General features: G+C 33.1%; 1 protein-coding gene across 5 annotated transcripts in view; it reads left to right on the top strand.

Annotated features, from left to right (window-relative positions):
- The window catches only part of LOC109064490 (USP6 N-terminal-like protein), a 30,219-nt gene extending 14,160 nt beyond the window's left edge, over window positions 1-16,059 (top strand). Inside the window, exons 11-16 of one of the 5 annotated variants that reach the window (XM_042715319.1) lie at window positions 4,982-5,086; window positions 6,507-6,664; window positions 6,851-6,960; window positions 7,599-7,616; window positions 9,253-9,447; window positions 15,724-16,059. In XM_042715319.1, the coding sequence (XP_042571253.1) occupies window positions 4,982-5,086; window positions 6,507-6,664; window positions 6,851-6,960; window positions 7,599-7,616; window positions 9,253-9,447; window positions 15,724-15,802 (665 nt within the window). In that variant the 3' untranslated portion in view covers window positions 15,803-16,059. Of the gene's footprint in view, window positions 1-4,981; window positions 5,087-6,503; window positions 6,665-6,850; window positions 6,961-7,598; window positions 7,617-9,252; window positions 9,448-10,721; window positions 11,130-15,723 lie in introns of those variants that run through there. The other 4 variants (XM_042715318.1, XM_042715320.1, XM_042715322.1 and 1 more) reach the window with 4 other exon arrangements.
- The last annotated feature ends 1,045 nt before the right edge of the window (window positions 16,060-17,104 follow it).

Below are 17,104 nucleotides of genomic sequence, written 5' to 3'. Positions count from 1 at the left end.
TTTATATATATATATATATATATATATATATATATATATATATATATATATATATATATATAATATAAATATAAATAATTTTTAGTAATGTTGTTTATTTTAACATAAATATAGGCTAATTTTATGGGTAAATAATAAAGCTTTGTATTACGCATTTTATTTATCTTTAGATTATGCATTTTAAATATTTATTTATTTATATATAAATTATTTATATAAAATAACAGTAATAACAGAACATGGTTGTTAAATGGCACTTCCGGATGTTTTGGTAATACTACTTTATTCATTTTTACATATAAATATGTTTACTTATTTTATTTGTAAATATATTATTACATTTTCATTTTAAAAAATCTGTGTAATAATTTGTAATAATAGAGCATATGGTATTAATAAAAAATACATTTATATTAAACTATATACTATATATACTAACTATATACTGTTATACTTATATATTTAATATAGATATTTATATATATATATATATATATATATATGTATATATATAGAGAGAGAGAGAGAGAGAGAGAGAGAGAATGTGCTTCATTTGCTCATTTGAATATTGACCTAGAAATAGTGCTAATTCTGAAATATTTCTTAATCATTGACGTTTCTCTCTAAGGTAGATTTTTTGCTTAACATTGGAATATAGCCCAAGATTTGTGCAAACAGAAGGAGCACAGTTAATCAGTGTGAAGATGTTTTACTATCTGCCAAACCTCCTCATGTCTGCTCCAATCTTTTTAATATCCAAAAATCACACTCAGATTCGCCACAACAACACACACTGACACATCTCTCACAAAAAGAAGATTTATCAACAAAAAATATTTCCACAAAAAAAAACAAAACCAGAAGTCAGTCAGTCAGTCTTTTAAAGGAATAATTCATGGCATTCATCTCTTTCCAAACCTGCAGGCTTTTATTTTCTCAGTGGAATACAAAAAAAAGAAAGAAAGATCTTTTAAAGAACCATTTCTGTCCTATCAAAGTTAATGGCATCTAAAACAACACTTGATTGGACCTCACTGATGGGCAATAAAAAAAAGGGGAATTTCAGTTTCAATTTTATTTTATTTTAGTTTTTTTTTCTTTCTTTTTGATTTTTCTTTTATTATTTTTTTTAAATGTTTACCTTTTCTGAAAGAAATGATGCCTGCCCATCCAAAACAATAGAATTTTCAGTTTAAAATCAGTGAGCTTGTTCCTAGATGAGACTTATTTTGTGGTGTCTTGAGTCTCCCATCTTAGTTAATGACCTCCTGTAATCACATGACCCACAGCTGTACCATAAATCTCATCAAAGGGAAAGCAGGACGTTATAGTAGTTTAATCACCAGCACGTTACCTTTACTTTGCGGAGGTGCAGTTCTTTTAATCTCAAATGTTTTAAGTGGTGGTCTCTTTACTTGAGTGTTTTTTTATTGTGATGAATTGTTTGGCTGCAAGTTCAAAAGTCAGCCCATTTCCTTTGTATTGGCATGGATAACCTATTGTGTTCCTTGGCTCCATCTCAGGACTTTTACTATTGTCATTGTTGGGCTGTATGTTATCTGTTTTCCTGCGGCACAATGTTTTGGCGTGTGCAGACTGCACACTAAATAACATGAGGAAAGTGTTGAATTGAAAACTGATTCTTGCAGGTTTTGTTTGGACTCTGTTAGATGTAAGTTGTTTGCTAGAGGGTATCCGGGAAATCTGTCAAACAAAATACTGTGTCTTCAGGTATAAAGGTAAATAAATGTATAATAAACTTTTATTATTAAAACATTTTTCTGGTGCATGAGAACTTGGAGCCTCTTCCCTCCGGGTGTAATGGTAGTGAGTTATGGGAGTTTTAATGGAAAATTATGGGAACAGGAAGCATTGAAGTTGGATCTTGGAAACTGATAAGACACCCTGCATGTGCACACCTCTTCCATGAGCTTGATTTAAGAATAATTATGATCCTTGTGAAAATATATCCACTCTAATGAACCCAGTAAACAAAACCAATAAGGATAATCCCTACCAGATTTTCTGAATGTATGAATTTTATTTAAATGTTTATTTTACCTTTTTTAATTCATTAACATTACATGAGAGAGCTGAGCCGTTTGTACCAATGAATTCGTATGATTCCACATACATCATTAAATATATATATTTTTTATTAATTTTTTTGAGCTTTCAGTGATAATATGTAGTGGGGTTCAAAAGGAAACTACATTGAGATTCTAAAATTTAAAATCTAATTTAAACCTGAATATTAACATTCCGAGTTTTAGGATTATACATGTAAAGTCATGATATCTGATGCAAAAAATTAAGAAAATATTTATTTTCATAATTGGAATTAATTTAAAACCCAACTATACTATACTATGCTTTATATATATATTTATGTAGGTCATTCACTTTTTGTACTTTATTACATTTGATCCAGTCTTTATGAAACAGGGCCTTGCGTCCAGAAGGAAACTTCAGGTTTAATCTTGTTCTTGCAGAGTTCCTGTGCATAGACGCCATGGTTACCGGTTGCCAGGCCAACATTGTTGCTCTTTGTGCGTCAGAGGAAGTGGCAGATATCAGTTTCAGAGCTGGAATATGCTGCCACTGATGATCCATGCTGACCTGTAGCCCTGCGCTCAGCCAGACATGACATGCACAAGCAGATTGTGATGGTGGCAGATCTGATCTGGTGCTGCAGTAATGGGATTTGTTGCGTAAGGCACTTGAAATTAAGAGCTTCACAATATTGTACAAATTCGAATCAAAATACTTGTTTTCTGTAGAATAAATTGCTGTGTTGCTCTCAGGGCTCTTTAATTTGAGTTATTAGATGATATTAATGGGGAGTAGTAGTACTCTTTATTTGTCCCTTCACAAGGTAGTTTCTGCAACATCGACCTCAATAAACATAATAAAAAACATTACAACATACACAACCACAAACTTTTTCTTTTTCCAGTTTAGTTTTACAGATATTTTTTGTATTTTTAATTGACATCAATAAATTTCACTGTTTCCCCACAGTAGATAAAATTATATCATATGATTTTTTTTTTGTCAAATCAAAATTGCATATATTATATTATTTATGTTATTATTATTATTATATGTTATGTGGTGTATATACTCCCGTTCAAAAGTTCAGTACGATTTTTATTACTTTTTAAAGAAGTCTTTTATGCTCATCGAGGCTGCATTTATTTAAAAAAAAAAAAAGTAATATTGTGAAATATTATTACAGTTTAAAATAACAGTGTTCTATTTTAATACACTTTAAAATATAATTTATTACTATGATCAAATCTGAATTTTCAGTCTTCAGTGTCACATGATCCTTCAGAAATCATTCTAATATGCTGATTTATTATCAGTTTTGGCTGCTTAATTTTTTTTATTTTTTTTATTTTTTTTTTGGAACCTGTGATACCTTTATATAGGCAAATTGTTGTATATTTGCAATAAAATATATAATTTAATTATTTGAATTAATATATTATGAAATTATATTTCTTCCCTGCCTTAATCATAAGCATAAACCTCACTGTGTTTTGTTAGATTTATGGTTAAAAAAAATTGCCAAGACATATTCTCTGACAATTCCTAATGTGTTATACAATTTTGATTCAAAGTAATTTTATTTTATTTTATTTTTGTTTTAAGGATAGTTAAAATAAAAATAATAAAACTAAGATGTAGAATTTTTCCCTCACAGTGTTTCCTTTAGTTAAGCATTGATTATTAATGGTAACTTAATGAGGTGTTACCATTATTTAGAATGTTATAGGTCTAAACTATACCTATTTTACCAATAATGTCTTCAGCAGTGTTTTCTGATGTTGTCTACATACAGTACGCTGCGTTTAAAATGTCTTCTCGTTATTAAACATTGGCTGAGTGCTCAGGAGCACACACATACACACACCAGATGTGTTTGTATTGTCACTAATGCCTTAGCTATCATGTTTGCACAGCCTTTTTCTGAGTCTGATAGAGAGCGATGGCCTTCAATGGTGATTACCCATGATTCTCTCAGAATAGCACTGTCATTCATTACTGCATAAGGGTAAACCTTTATTTTGCATCTGTTAATGCGTTCGGATCCTGCTCTTTGAAACAGATGCCAATGGGTCGAATGTAGTGATGGTCCATTAACTTTCATTCCCTACCAAATTACATCTCTGAATCTCTACAAGGGAAAGCCTTGAAGTTTTAGCCTACAGGATTTTGAATTGTTTTAATAACTTCTCTCTGCTGTATTTTATCTGTGCATAAATGAGAAGTTTTCTTTTTATATATGTGCTTTAGGGCCTTCAGTGCTTTAGGGAGGCAGGGTGAGCGCCGGTACCTTCCAGGGTTTTCTCATGAACATGCCAGAACTTGTTTTAATGAGATCCACTGCGAACTAAAGCTTTTAAACTGCTGCAGAATAAGATTGATTGTTGAGTTGAGAAGTACTTCAAATGTATCTCCGACTCTTTTTATAGTTAAAAATGCGACAAACATTTACTGTTTTTGTAATTTGCAATGAGTTGGCATGTGTCTGCGGTATTTTTCACTTTGCTTTGCTTTTTGTGGGGCAGAGAAGCTTACAAACGAAATGTGCTTTCTCCACAATAAACACTATATACTGTATGTGTGAATGGCTGTGCATGTGTTATATATGTTAATAATTTTTAAATTTTTTGTATATATTTTATTTATATAATTGTTTTGATTTCTAAATGTATATATATGTAATATAATTTATTTAAATTGTTTTTTTATTTAAATATTTTAATAATATATAAAATGTATTGGTAAATTTTTAAATATTATTGTATTTTAAAATGTAATGAGTTTGTTTTCAGTTGTTTCATATATATTACCTATAAAAATGTCCATTTCACATCTTTTTGTTTTTATATTAACTATAAAAATTTTTGTCCTACCAGTTGTTTCATATATATTACCTATAAAAATGTCCATTTCACATCCGTTTTTGCAGAGAAAGTGAATAAAGAAAGCACAAAAGACTGTACAAGTTCTCTCAGCCATGGACAACAAGATGAAAAACCTTCACAAGAAGTTGGCAGGAGCACTTCCAAGAAAGGTGAGGCGGTTCATAGAGATGATTAATGAGTAATTTAGGCAGGTCTGGACCTCCTTGCTCTTAACCTGATGGGTCATTACTACGAGAGAAGGATACAGTATCATAAAATGTGCAAGTACCTCAAGATGGCACCCTGCTGTATCATCCATGAGATTATAGTATTGCTTGGATCCAATCACACGGCACGAGTTAATACTGTTGGCGGAAAGCCCAGAAAAAGAAATCAAGACAATAGGCTAAAACCCTTGACACACTGTACTTCAGGTCACCGCTTCATGCATTCAATGTCAAGAGAATTACACTCGAGTTTTACAGAGCTGTACCGATTCAAAACCACCAAAACAGACGCTTTGAAATACAATACAGCCCACACTTCCTTGTTCTGTTGATGAGATACAGGCTACAGACAGAGTCCCTAGTGGCATACTGTATGTGGCTGGCATGGATATCTGTTCTCCAGCACACAGCCTGCATTAGCAAGAGCAGGCCGGCAGCACCTGTGTAAATGTGATAGTCTGATAACATTCAGTTTTGTGCTGTGGGCCCATCTGTGGTGTGATGTTTGTTTGTACCTGGAAATATACTGCAGCTCACAAAAGTTCAGCCATTGGTACTGCTGTTAGATTTACTTTGGAAAGAGCCAAATGTTTTAAAAGTGGCTTTAAAAACCCTTTGTCACAGTTTAATCTATTAAAGTTATGTGCATGCTACAAGAATAGAACCACTCACATTTTCTCCAGAAAGTATGAAAGTATAGTTATTTTTGCAGTTCCATGTGGTATTTTAATATTGACTAAACAATGAAATAAAGCCTTTTAGATATAAATAAATTTTTGATGTTCCATTTGGTGCCATTATAAATCACAGACTTCAGCTTTTGTTTTAAAATATTTGTCTAAAAAGGTTTTTTTTTTTCATTATGAGATTTATTAATATTATGTACACATAAAATATCATCCCCACAGTAGATATAAGTAGATGATATATTCATATATCTTTGGTGCTTCTGAAACATTTCTTATTATCAAAGCTGAAAACTGTTTTGCTGCTTAATATTAATATCAGCTTTGCTATCACAATAATAATTTGCATAAAAATTATTTATTAATTTATTTTATTTTTGCATTTCATTCACAATACATGAGTTGAGCAGTATGTACCATATTAATTTGTTTCTGTTTATGCATGTATGTGTCTGTCTGTATGTATGTACTGTATGTATGTATATGTTTGTTTATTTCATTATTGAATTTGTAAATTATATATCTGTTATTCTGTCACCAGATAAAAGTGCAAAAAACATGACATTTGTATGCTTATTCTAATTTAATTTTATATTTATTTGTGTGTATATATTTATTTTGATCGACACAAACTTCCCTTCTGTGTAAATTTTATGTGATCTGTGTTTCTCCAGCGGTTCCAGGCTCTAGCACTAAAAATGTTTTCACACGGCTGCTGAAAGTGGCTCAGCATTACCTTTTGGAATCGGGGAAGTACAGTGTGCCTGCCAAGAGGAGCCCTGCCCTCGTCCGCCTCCCCAAAACCAGAATCTCCACCTCCTTCACTCAGGCACAGGTACATCTCACGTTATCACCAATTTATGACCTGCATTATTTGAGGCCGAAAATAACAGTGTGTTAGCAGCAGCTCCACTGTTGATATCAGATATCGATATCAGAGAGAAGATAAACTTGACACATTTCTTTGCTGTGCTGTCCATTAGTCCTATACATATTTATTCTGAGAATGTGTGTGATTCAGGGTCGAACCAGGAGGAGCAGTAGCAGGCGTTCCCAGAATTCCACTCTGGGTGAGGTCAAGAAGGAGCAGCTCTTTTCTCAAGACTCAGACGCAGGTGCTGCTGAAGACAGGTGTGTGAAAGAATAAAGACAAAACGCTAAACAATCTGGCCCCTTTTGTGTTTAAATAGGTTTAGTTAATTGGTACAACATTTTAATTGACTGCAATACCTGTGCCTCACTGAAAGAACTGTTAATATAAAACACACAAACTTTTGGAAGTATCCCATAAAGAAATAATTTCCAATATATTAATTGAAATTTTTTAAAAGTAAGTAAATACATAATTTACTATTCAAATTGATAAATAAATAGACATTTGAAATATTTTTTCTTTTATTTATATTTTAATAATACTTGTATTAAATGCAATAAAATTATTCAAGTAATAATAATAAAAAGATCCTCATATCCATCAGCTTATAGAGTGTTTCTGAGAGATTTAATGATGCCTAGTTTGTGAACGAATTGCACATTTCTTATAAACAACATTTATGATGCTTTAGTAGTGCTTTTGCGTCATTGTTAAAGCCTGACAGCAGTATTCCTGATTCATTGCAATTGCATGTAAAAGAGCAGCCAGCACATTCTTTGAAATTACTTCTTTCATTTTTTTCCACAGAAGAAATAAAGTCATACATGTTTGATACAAGATGAGGAAGTAAATGATGAATAAACAATAAAATCATTTTTATTTTTGTTAAATACAGGTGGGAGTCACTAATCAGGTCCTTGCTTTTTTTTTTTTTTTTTTTTTATCACAGAGTGACATAATTTATGGCTTTGTACTTATGTCTAAGCAAGAATGAATCTTTGTTCTGGAGCTTTACCTGAGAAAATGCTTCTGGCTAGTTGAGATAGTTTTGCGTGTCTGCTCACCTGTTTGCATGTATGTGTATCTGATTATCTTTGTGCAGGAAATTCAAGTTCACATGCATGTCATCACATTTTATTATGAGAGCTTGTGTTCATACAGAACATTGCTGAGATGCCTAGATATAGAGCACACTTAAGGGTGGCATGTGTCTTTTGTAATTTGTTTCTTTAGATATTTAGGTTGAAAATAGTTCAATCTATATTTCAAAGTGGCTGCATTGAATGTAGTACCCCAATGATCTACAAAGATTGAAATGAAAATGTGCATTTATAATTATATTGTAAATTTCAACGTTGTACACGCTGTTGTGTTTCACAAACCTTTCTCCTGATAAAAGTTGGAAAAACTTGCCAACATACCTGTCATTCCCAGGAGCTCCTGCATTAGTGTCAGTAGAATGAAATCCTTGAGACTGAATAGGGTCACCGAGGGTCAGCGTGTGGATTTTTCTAATTTGACGTGATGAGGAAATAAGGAGGCTGTTTCTTTGTGTGTGTCCAAACCCCCAGCTCAGGTTTTCAACACTTCACCCTGATCCCAGAAAACCAAGTGTAAAACAGCCTGCATTGAAATGCAAACATCCCTGTGAGAAATGCACATTTTACTGATGGGTTGCAGAGTCATAAAGGCACCCAGAAAATCCAAATTTCCATCATGTCCAAATTTCCATAAATCAGAAATGACACTGAAAAGCTCAAAGCTTTGCTCAAAAGATCATGATACTCTGGAATAATATTATGCATCATGTATATAGTTAATGCTAGTTGTTTTGCACGGCAAAAAAAAAAAAAAAAAAAAAAAAAAAAAAACTTCTTAAAAATAAGAAAATAAACCAAATAATACCTTATGCCAAAAAATAATAAAAAACTTGGCATATGGTATTTAAACTTGTTTTCAGTTAATATATTTTTAATTTAGCAGTGTTGTCTGTTACTGTTAACTAATACTATTACATTTTTTTAAATAAATTAAAAATAAAAATAATAAAAATATTCTCATAAAAAAAAATAAAAATAAAAAAATTAAAAATAAAAAAAATAATAAAAAAAATAACACAAATAAAAAAAAACTCAAGCTAAATACAAATATTAAAAAATAAAAACGACAATCACATAACAAAATGATTAAAGCTTAAATGACAATCAAAATGAAAACTGAAAAAATTAAATAAAAGCTAATTTATGTGTGTGTGTCTGTGTGTGTGTGTGTGTATATATACGATATGTATGTGTGTGTTAGTTTTTTCAAAGTTTAATATATTGTTTAGAGCGCCGTGTCACGAGCGAGAAGCTGCAAAACCTATTTTTTGTTGAACAAGATGGTCAAACACGTCTGTCTAGCATGTGTTTACACAGGAAAACAATGGGAAAGAAGGGGATTGGAATGTAAAAATGCATTCTTTGTGAATGGCCAAGTGTCCAAATACTTTCGGGGGTCGCTGTATGTCCCTGAGTGAGTTTTGAGTACTGATTTCTGACTCTTCACAGCTCCAGCTCTTCAGCCTGGCGTGTGAGGTCAGGACCCGTGGGTAAAGTGGCTCGCAGAAGGAGCCGAGGTCAGTCTGGACGAGGAGGTTCCCTCCTGCTGAAGAATCGCAGCTCTAGATCTCAGCAAACAGCAGCTCAAACGTTTATGCGGCCAGAGAACACCAAGAATGATGAATGTCAAGAAACCCAAAGCAGGTACTGAATCATTTGCATTCAAGATGAATACATCTTTGGTTTGTGTAGGCGGAGGAAAGGCATTTGATCCTCCATCATAAACATTTGTTCGCCAGTGCCGACAATAATTCATGTGTTTGCTTTGGGATGGGATTAAACTGACAGGTGACCACGTTGGTTTGGTTTGGCAGGTTTTTGTGCTCATTGAAGATGGGTTAGTTATAATGATGCTTTAATCTGAACCCAATCCCTCATATTCAAAGTGATTAATGCGACCGTATGGATTCTCTACAACGGAGAAGGATTTAAATGAAAGCACAGGGAATCATGAAAGGTGATACTTTAATGAGGTAAATGGGAGTTTTAGGGGCCTTTTCACCACTTTTTAGTGGCATACCTCTGGATTGGTTTGATCTCAGCAAGGAAGTCTAGAGTTTTTGTAAGAAATAAAGCAATTGTAAGGGCTTGTACATATATTTTGCAAGGGATAAGTCAAAAACATATCATATTAAGAGGTACGCAGTATATTGGTTATTGGATATTGCATTTTAAAAAATATAAATATTACATTAAAAAATATAAATATTACATTAAAAAACTTACATTTAAAACTGAAATGAAAAAATGACATTAAAGACCTTAATGAATGCTAATTCAAAATAAATAGAATAAAAAATGCAAAACTGGAATTTTTTACTATTCTTATTTAAAGATATGACAAAAGCTATAATTACAAAAAAAAAAAATAATAAAAAAAAAAAAAAAAAAAAAAAAAAAAACTAAAAAAAAAAAATTACATTTGGACAGTATCAGCCAATAATAGATATTTAATTGTCTTCAAACACGCACCTAAAGTTGATCTTTAAAAACACTTACATTTGCTAAAAATCTAATCTTTAGCAAATCTCAAAATGAGTATCTATTTTTCATATTGTACATTATAATGTTGCAATGGCTAATTCACTTATAGAATTTGAAATGAATGTTGTAGTGTTTTACTTGTCATTTATTTAGCCAAAATGGTATTTATTTTAATGTTGACCATTTGTTTGTTATTGGCTGTAACATAAAATTATCACGTTATCTGCATTGAAATTTTAATATTGGTGCATCCCTATATCAGAATTCCCAGCTTTAGAAATTCATCCATGTTCACACTGAGCAGGCCTGCATTGTCTCCGTCACTGGAAAAAAACTTCGATAAAGATAGCTTATGAGCGTTACGAGGACAAAAATAAATGGTTAAGCCTGCATCCCTTTTTTGAGCTCTATCTGTGTCACCGTTTTACATCCAGCATCTTTACCCTCTGGGATCATGCGGAAAAGCAGTAGGTGTGGTGAAAAATGAAGCAGAAGTGTTGATCTCCAGTCAGTTATGTCAGCAGGCTGTATTTAAACCCTCGGGCCCAGAGGCCAGCGTCCTGCCATTTCCACCTGCCCCCTTCTATGGAAGGAGCTGACACAGGAGCAGATGAGTCACACCAGCTATAAACACAACCATCTGGCCTTTTAACTTTTAACATCCACCTTCCTGGTGCCTTTGTAGCACTTGTAATGATGTCATGGGGGAGTGTGAAACTTTCCTTGACTGGGACTGTAAGAGAGGTTGTTCTCTTATGTGTGCGATTTTAACAAACATGTTGTTGCTTTAGTTTCAGCATCACCTGAGAATTTTAATCCTCCCGTGAACCAATAATGCAGTTAATAAGGAGTTCAAAATAAAGTTCCTAAAGCAGAATCCTTTCCAGGAACATTTTAATTGCTACTTTGAAGCATAAAAGTAGCCTAACTGCATTTTTCTTTATTCACATGCATAGAGATTTATTTGAAAAGAAACTTTTATGCAGGCTGACTTGGGTTTCTTCCAGCAAGTTTCTGGTTTTATGAAAAGTCCCTTATCACGCATAAAATGTAAACACAATGAAACAAATTTAGCACAAAAAAAATGTAGTCTAAATGATTTCTTTTTGGTTTCAGTGGTGTCCAATAACAGCATACAGTTGGTGTTGTTTGTTAATCTGCTTCACTTGGTTTTGTTTGCTTTGTTTTGCTTTTATCTCAGTTTTGTTTTCTTAATCTATTTTGTTTCTTTTTAGGGTTTTATATGCATTTCTTTTAAACGTTTTATATTTTATTTAAGTTTTTGCTTTGTTTTGCTTTTTGCTTAGTTTTGTTTATTTTTTCCTTTTTAGTTTCTTTTAAACATTTTAATTTGTGGTATTTAATACATTTATGCTATTTTATTTCTGCTTTGTTTTGCTTTTATTCTTTTATTTTATGGAGGAAGGTCATTTAAATTATAGTGTATTAAATGTACTTTATATTTTCCACCTTTTACAATTCTTTTTTTATATATCATTGGTGGTCATAACAGGATTTCCTAAAACATATATTCCATCTGCAAACTGTTCCACACAGCTCTAGAATTCATTCACATATGCATATAGTTTTCCCAGATGTTAGCAATGGACATGATAAAACCTACACTAAGAAACAAAAATCCACAAATATATTTTATTATATTAGTATACTTTGTAAGTATATATATTTTAAAACCTCTGTATTTTCTTAATATTTTATCATTTGAATGATTCCTGTGTAGGTAGTTAAATACTACTTTGAACTTTTTCCTTCTTTGAAGTTAACAGTGCTTCCTGTGGGATATTTTTTTTCTTCTTCCCACCACAGCTTGCCATCTTCACAAACCTGGCTGAATCTGTGGTGTGGTTCTTTTCCCATTCATGTGATTACCAGACGTCCCACCTCTGAAAAGAGCCAGAGTGTGGGACAGAGGCTATGGGAAAAACCTCTGTCCCTGTATGCCATGTGTGCGTCATGCTCTCTACGAGCAGCAGAGACATGTGATCCCATGCCCAGTGTTTGATCTTCCTCTTCTGTATCTGGTTTCCAGGGGAAAAGATTACAGCATATCTAGCAACCCTGCCAAAGCTGTGATGGGCTACATATCTTGGAATACAGCACAGGTCCGTGCCGGGCTGTTGGATAGGGGTGCGATAGCCATTGTCGTTCAGTCGGGTGCGATGGTTACGCAACCAAACTGAATGAAAGTAGGAAAGTTGATCAAGGAACAGCTGATCTTATCTGATCACATTGAGATTCAGGTGACCGTGTTGGTGGCTGTGCTATAGGCATTGCATAAACAACACTGAGGAAAGATGTGATGGGATCAAATCCCAAGGGAAATATGTGGAGTATGAACTCCCATGATTAACAGCACCGACCTGGAGTGGCGTTTACTTATTAATGGCTTAGCTCCTGATTTCCCAGCATCACCCTGCTGTTTAGAAGGCTGCGTCTGCCCCAGCGGACCGGGTCAATAGGGAATGTTTTCAGCCATCTAGAAACCTGAGTCCGTGCGAAGTTTTTAAAGTGCGTGGTGCGTGGTTGTTGTGAATGAAACTTAGGCAGAGGAGAGTTATACTTTAGCTCTCTTCCAAATTAACTTCTTGACTGATTTAATATGCTCTACATTTCAACAACCTGAAATGCACAGGAGATCTTTGATTTCAATAGAGTTTGACAGTAGCATAATGTTAAGATAACAACAGAGTACCGTAGTAAACATTAATTAGTGCACGGTTAATAACTCTTAATATGCACAGAAATACAGTACATTTCACAAACAAGTATACTGAGTGTAAACTTTTTTTGGATTGAACTTTATCTAAATGTAAGATTTTTTTTTATACTTTTGGGATTCGGATGGATGAATTTGAATGAAATCATATATAAATATAGTTGAAATTTCTGACCTTGTGAATTCTGGGAATCTTTTCGTTCATTCCACTTAAGTTCAATTATTTGTGAAATTTTTTTAGTGAAGTAATTTTTTCATTGTTTGAATATGTTTGCATATCTAGGGCCCTATGATTTCCATGATGCCATGGAATTGCAGAATCCAGTCATAAAAACAGGATTTACTGTATAAAGTTTTCTTGGATTACAAGAAAAGTTTAATTCATATTTTATGCCTTTATTTGATTACCAGAAAAAAGTAAAAGCAAACTTATTTCATAGAGCCCTAATTTTTTTAAAATATTTGTTAAACCAGTTGTTAAATTGTAAGTTTCATGATTTCAAGACATGCTTTTTGATTAGTAAACTCTAATTCGACAATTAAAATGGAGTCCAGAAAAATAAAACAAAAAAAATATATAATCCAGAAAGATTAAAGAGGAAAAAATGGAATTTGGAACAAAAAAATATAAAGTGGATTTCATAGGGCCTTACATATCTTTACCTGAGCCCAGGTGCAGTTGCTGGCTGTGTCTAATGCAGATAATGGCTTCTCGAATGTACAGTACAAGCCCAAAACCACAATTCCTGCCACATGAATACTAAATGAAGCCGCTAAATTAGCTAATTACATCTAGTAAGTCGAGTCGAGTCCAAAAGTCTGAGAACACTAGTGCAAAGCTTATATTGTGAACGCTTATCTTTTCTTTCTTCTTTTAATACATTTATTTAATATGGAGGCTATATTACTATTGTATGTTTTGAGTGAAAAATTAGATTACATGAAATATTAAAATATTTTACAATACTAAAAATGTTTTTTTTCCATGTTTAAATGTTGAAATTCCCAAATTTTAAGTTAGTTTTAGACCCAACTGCGATTTTGTTTGTGTGATGTCTGGTATTCATGGAGTTTTGTAGCTTCATAGGTTGTCCTTTTGCTTTTCATGCTTTTCCAGTCCATTCAGGTATGATCATGTCCAAGTCACACTTGGGCAGTGTTATGCTGTCCAGGGTCAAGAGGCCACAAAGGTTCTTTTGTTAATTGACTAATGTCAAATCTGGTGTGTCAGATTTGAATATGTAATATAAAGAGATAGTTCATCAAAGAATGTCAATTCTTTCATCATTTACTCACCTTCATGTCATTCCAAACCTGTATGCGATTGTTTCTTCTGTGGAACAGAAAAGAAGATATTTTGAAGATTGTTGGTAACCAAACAGTTTCAGGTCCCACTGACTTCCATAGTGTTTTTGTCCATACTATGGAAGTCAGTGGGACCCAAAATCATTAGGTTACAAAGTATGTGACCCTGGACCACAAAACCAGTCATAAGTCGCTGGGGTATATTTGTAGCAATAGCCAAAAATACATTGTATTATTAATTAATTAACAATAAAATATTAAGTAAAGATCATGTTCCATGAAAATTTGAAAATTTCCTACTGTAAATATATTAAAACTTAATTTGAAAAAAAAAAGAGTTTATAACATTATAACATTAAAAAGTAAATTTGTTTGAGAAGATTTTGTACCAGATTTTCCAGAAATCTCAAGCATTTTAGTTTTAAAATTAAAAAGTTTTACTAAAAGTAATAATAGTATTAATATATATATATATATATATACATATTATATAATATTATTATAATTTTTATTTAGTAATATTCAAATTAAAAAAAAAATCTGGTTGTATGTTTTTTTTAATAATATATTTATTTAGTAATATTCAAATTAAAAAAAAAATCTGGTTGTATGTTTTTTTGCATAATATGTATATATTGTATATATGGACTAAAACAGACACACACATACAGTATGTATATAAATAATATGTTGTGTGGTCAAGCATGTTAATTTTCATATTTGTTGTATCATGTAGGTTAATAACTTAATAAATTTTAGTTCATACAAGATTATTCCATTTGATTCCATTCGATCTTTGTTGTTGAAAAGGCTTCATTTAATGGAAATATTTTAAGTTAAAGTAGGTTCGTTGAATAATATTATTTTTTGAGAGATTTTAAGTGCAAGATGATGTTCTGCAAAGACCAAAGTAAATGGCACAGCCGGGCAAAGTGATATTTCGAGCGCTCCTGAGAGACGAGAGCAAGACAATAAAGGACGAGAGTGCTCTTGCTGCCTGAGGTGCCTTCTCATGCTTTTAGCGCTCAGTTTTGTATAGCACGAGCTGCAGGGCCCTTAAGAACAGTTGCTACAGCGGGTTGTTTTTGTGGCTACATTTTAATTTAGTAGTTCACGTAAGGCTACATACATGGGATGTGCATTATTGCTCTTGTTCTTTTGAATCTATACTAGATGTAATGTTAGTTATGCTACAGTATTCATTGAAGCATGTACGTTTGACATTGTTTTATAGCCAAGCAGGTTGCAGGTTCAGTTTCAGTAAGTGAACCATGACCTGGGCAGAAGCACTCCGGCCATTATCATTGTGATCATGGGATTGTCCCTGCAATTATTGTTCTGAAAATAATTTTGACGCACACCCTGAATAACTACCTCTCTGTGTTTGTAAATGAGCATGTGCCGCTGAACGAGAGAAACTTCATCCCCTGCCCAAAGACAGCCAGTCAAGTGCGAGAATCACAGCTCATTTGAGCCCACGTGGGACTCGTCATGAAACAAAGTGTGCTCACTTCATAACTGCTCAATGAAGCATTGTGATTTGACAAAGCAGGCCCTGCCTGACTCCTCCTTCACTGTCTCTGACCACATGTTGCTGATATGCACTACCAACTTCACACAAGTCAGTGTTAATGTATGAATGTAGGATTTTCCAAATCCAGTTTTTTTTCTGACTATTCCATAAATAATTTATGGAATGTCCATATTTTAATGTAGCTTTTATAGTCATTTAATAAAAGATTAATTCATAATAAACATTCTTGTTGGCTTCTTGTCTTTTATTTGTGAAGATCTGTCTGTCAGTCATTTTCCTTTTCTCTTTGTCTCTCTATCCTTCCCCAAGATGTTTCAAACAAAACGTGTTTTCTGGAGATATTTGTAGTTTAATTGGAAATTAATTTTCATTTGGGAAAACAACTACACGAACAAACGTCAGTAAAAATAAAATAGAGGTGATAAAGCATTGTATCTCGTTACATCAAATTACAGAAATGGGAAAATAATTAAGAAAAAAAATATTTATTAATTATTATATGTATTAAGATGTTTGTTTTCATGTGTGTAAAATGTCTCATTAGCTTTTGAGAATCTGTGAGATCCTGTCAAATCAAGGTAGTGGTTTTAACACTGTGTATATTTCAATGAAAACTGACCTTGTGACTAAATGAGCAGTGTGCATTAGTTGTTTCCCACAGGCCTCTCTGCTGTTGCTCCACAACCTCCTCCAGTAAGATACAAAAACACAGGAACTTGTTTTTTTTTGTTTGTTTTTTTTTAAGAGTGGGTGAGTGTGTGTCATAAAGTGTCTGAGTGTCACGGCCCTGTAATTATCTGAGGTGTAGGTTTCAGATGAGCAGCGCCACACGCGAGCGAGTCCTGCACTGATGTCATGTAACAGTGGAGGAGCCGGTTTCTGTTTTTATATCCTCTGTTTTTTCACTTCATACACCTCGAAGGCCTTTTTCTGTTTGCAAGTGAGCATATAGATTCAGTCCTCAAACGGCTCCACATCCACACACTGTTTGCCATCAGTTGCAAGGAGAATTTGTAATTGTGTGCTGTTCTCAACGTGTCTGCCTGCTAAGTCAACATAAAGAACAGCGTAGGAAGGGCTCCATTCACACACAGGTCGTGTGAAAAGCTGATTGATTTCCATGAGTTAATCTTATCATTAGTGTTGTTCGATTTTAGTCACACAGACCTCACACTTTCACCGGCTCACTTCACCTCAATGCTGTTTGAGGCTTGGAGATGAGCCAGTAGCTCAGTCCACCC

Source organism: Cyprinus carpio, chromosome A25 (genome assembly GCF_018340385.1).
Source record: "Cyprinus carpio isolate SPL01 chromosome A25, ASM1834038v1, whole genome shotgun sequence".
In the NCBI taxonomy this organism is placed as follows: Eukaryota; Metazoa; Chordata; class Actinopteri; order Cypriniformes; family Cyprinidae; genus Cyprinus; species Cyprinus carpio.
Note: the sequence above shows the minus strand (reverse complement) of the source record. Positions and strands in the feature narration are given on the sequence as shown.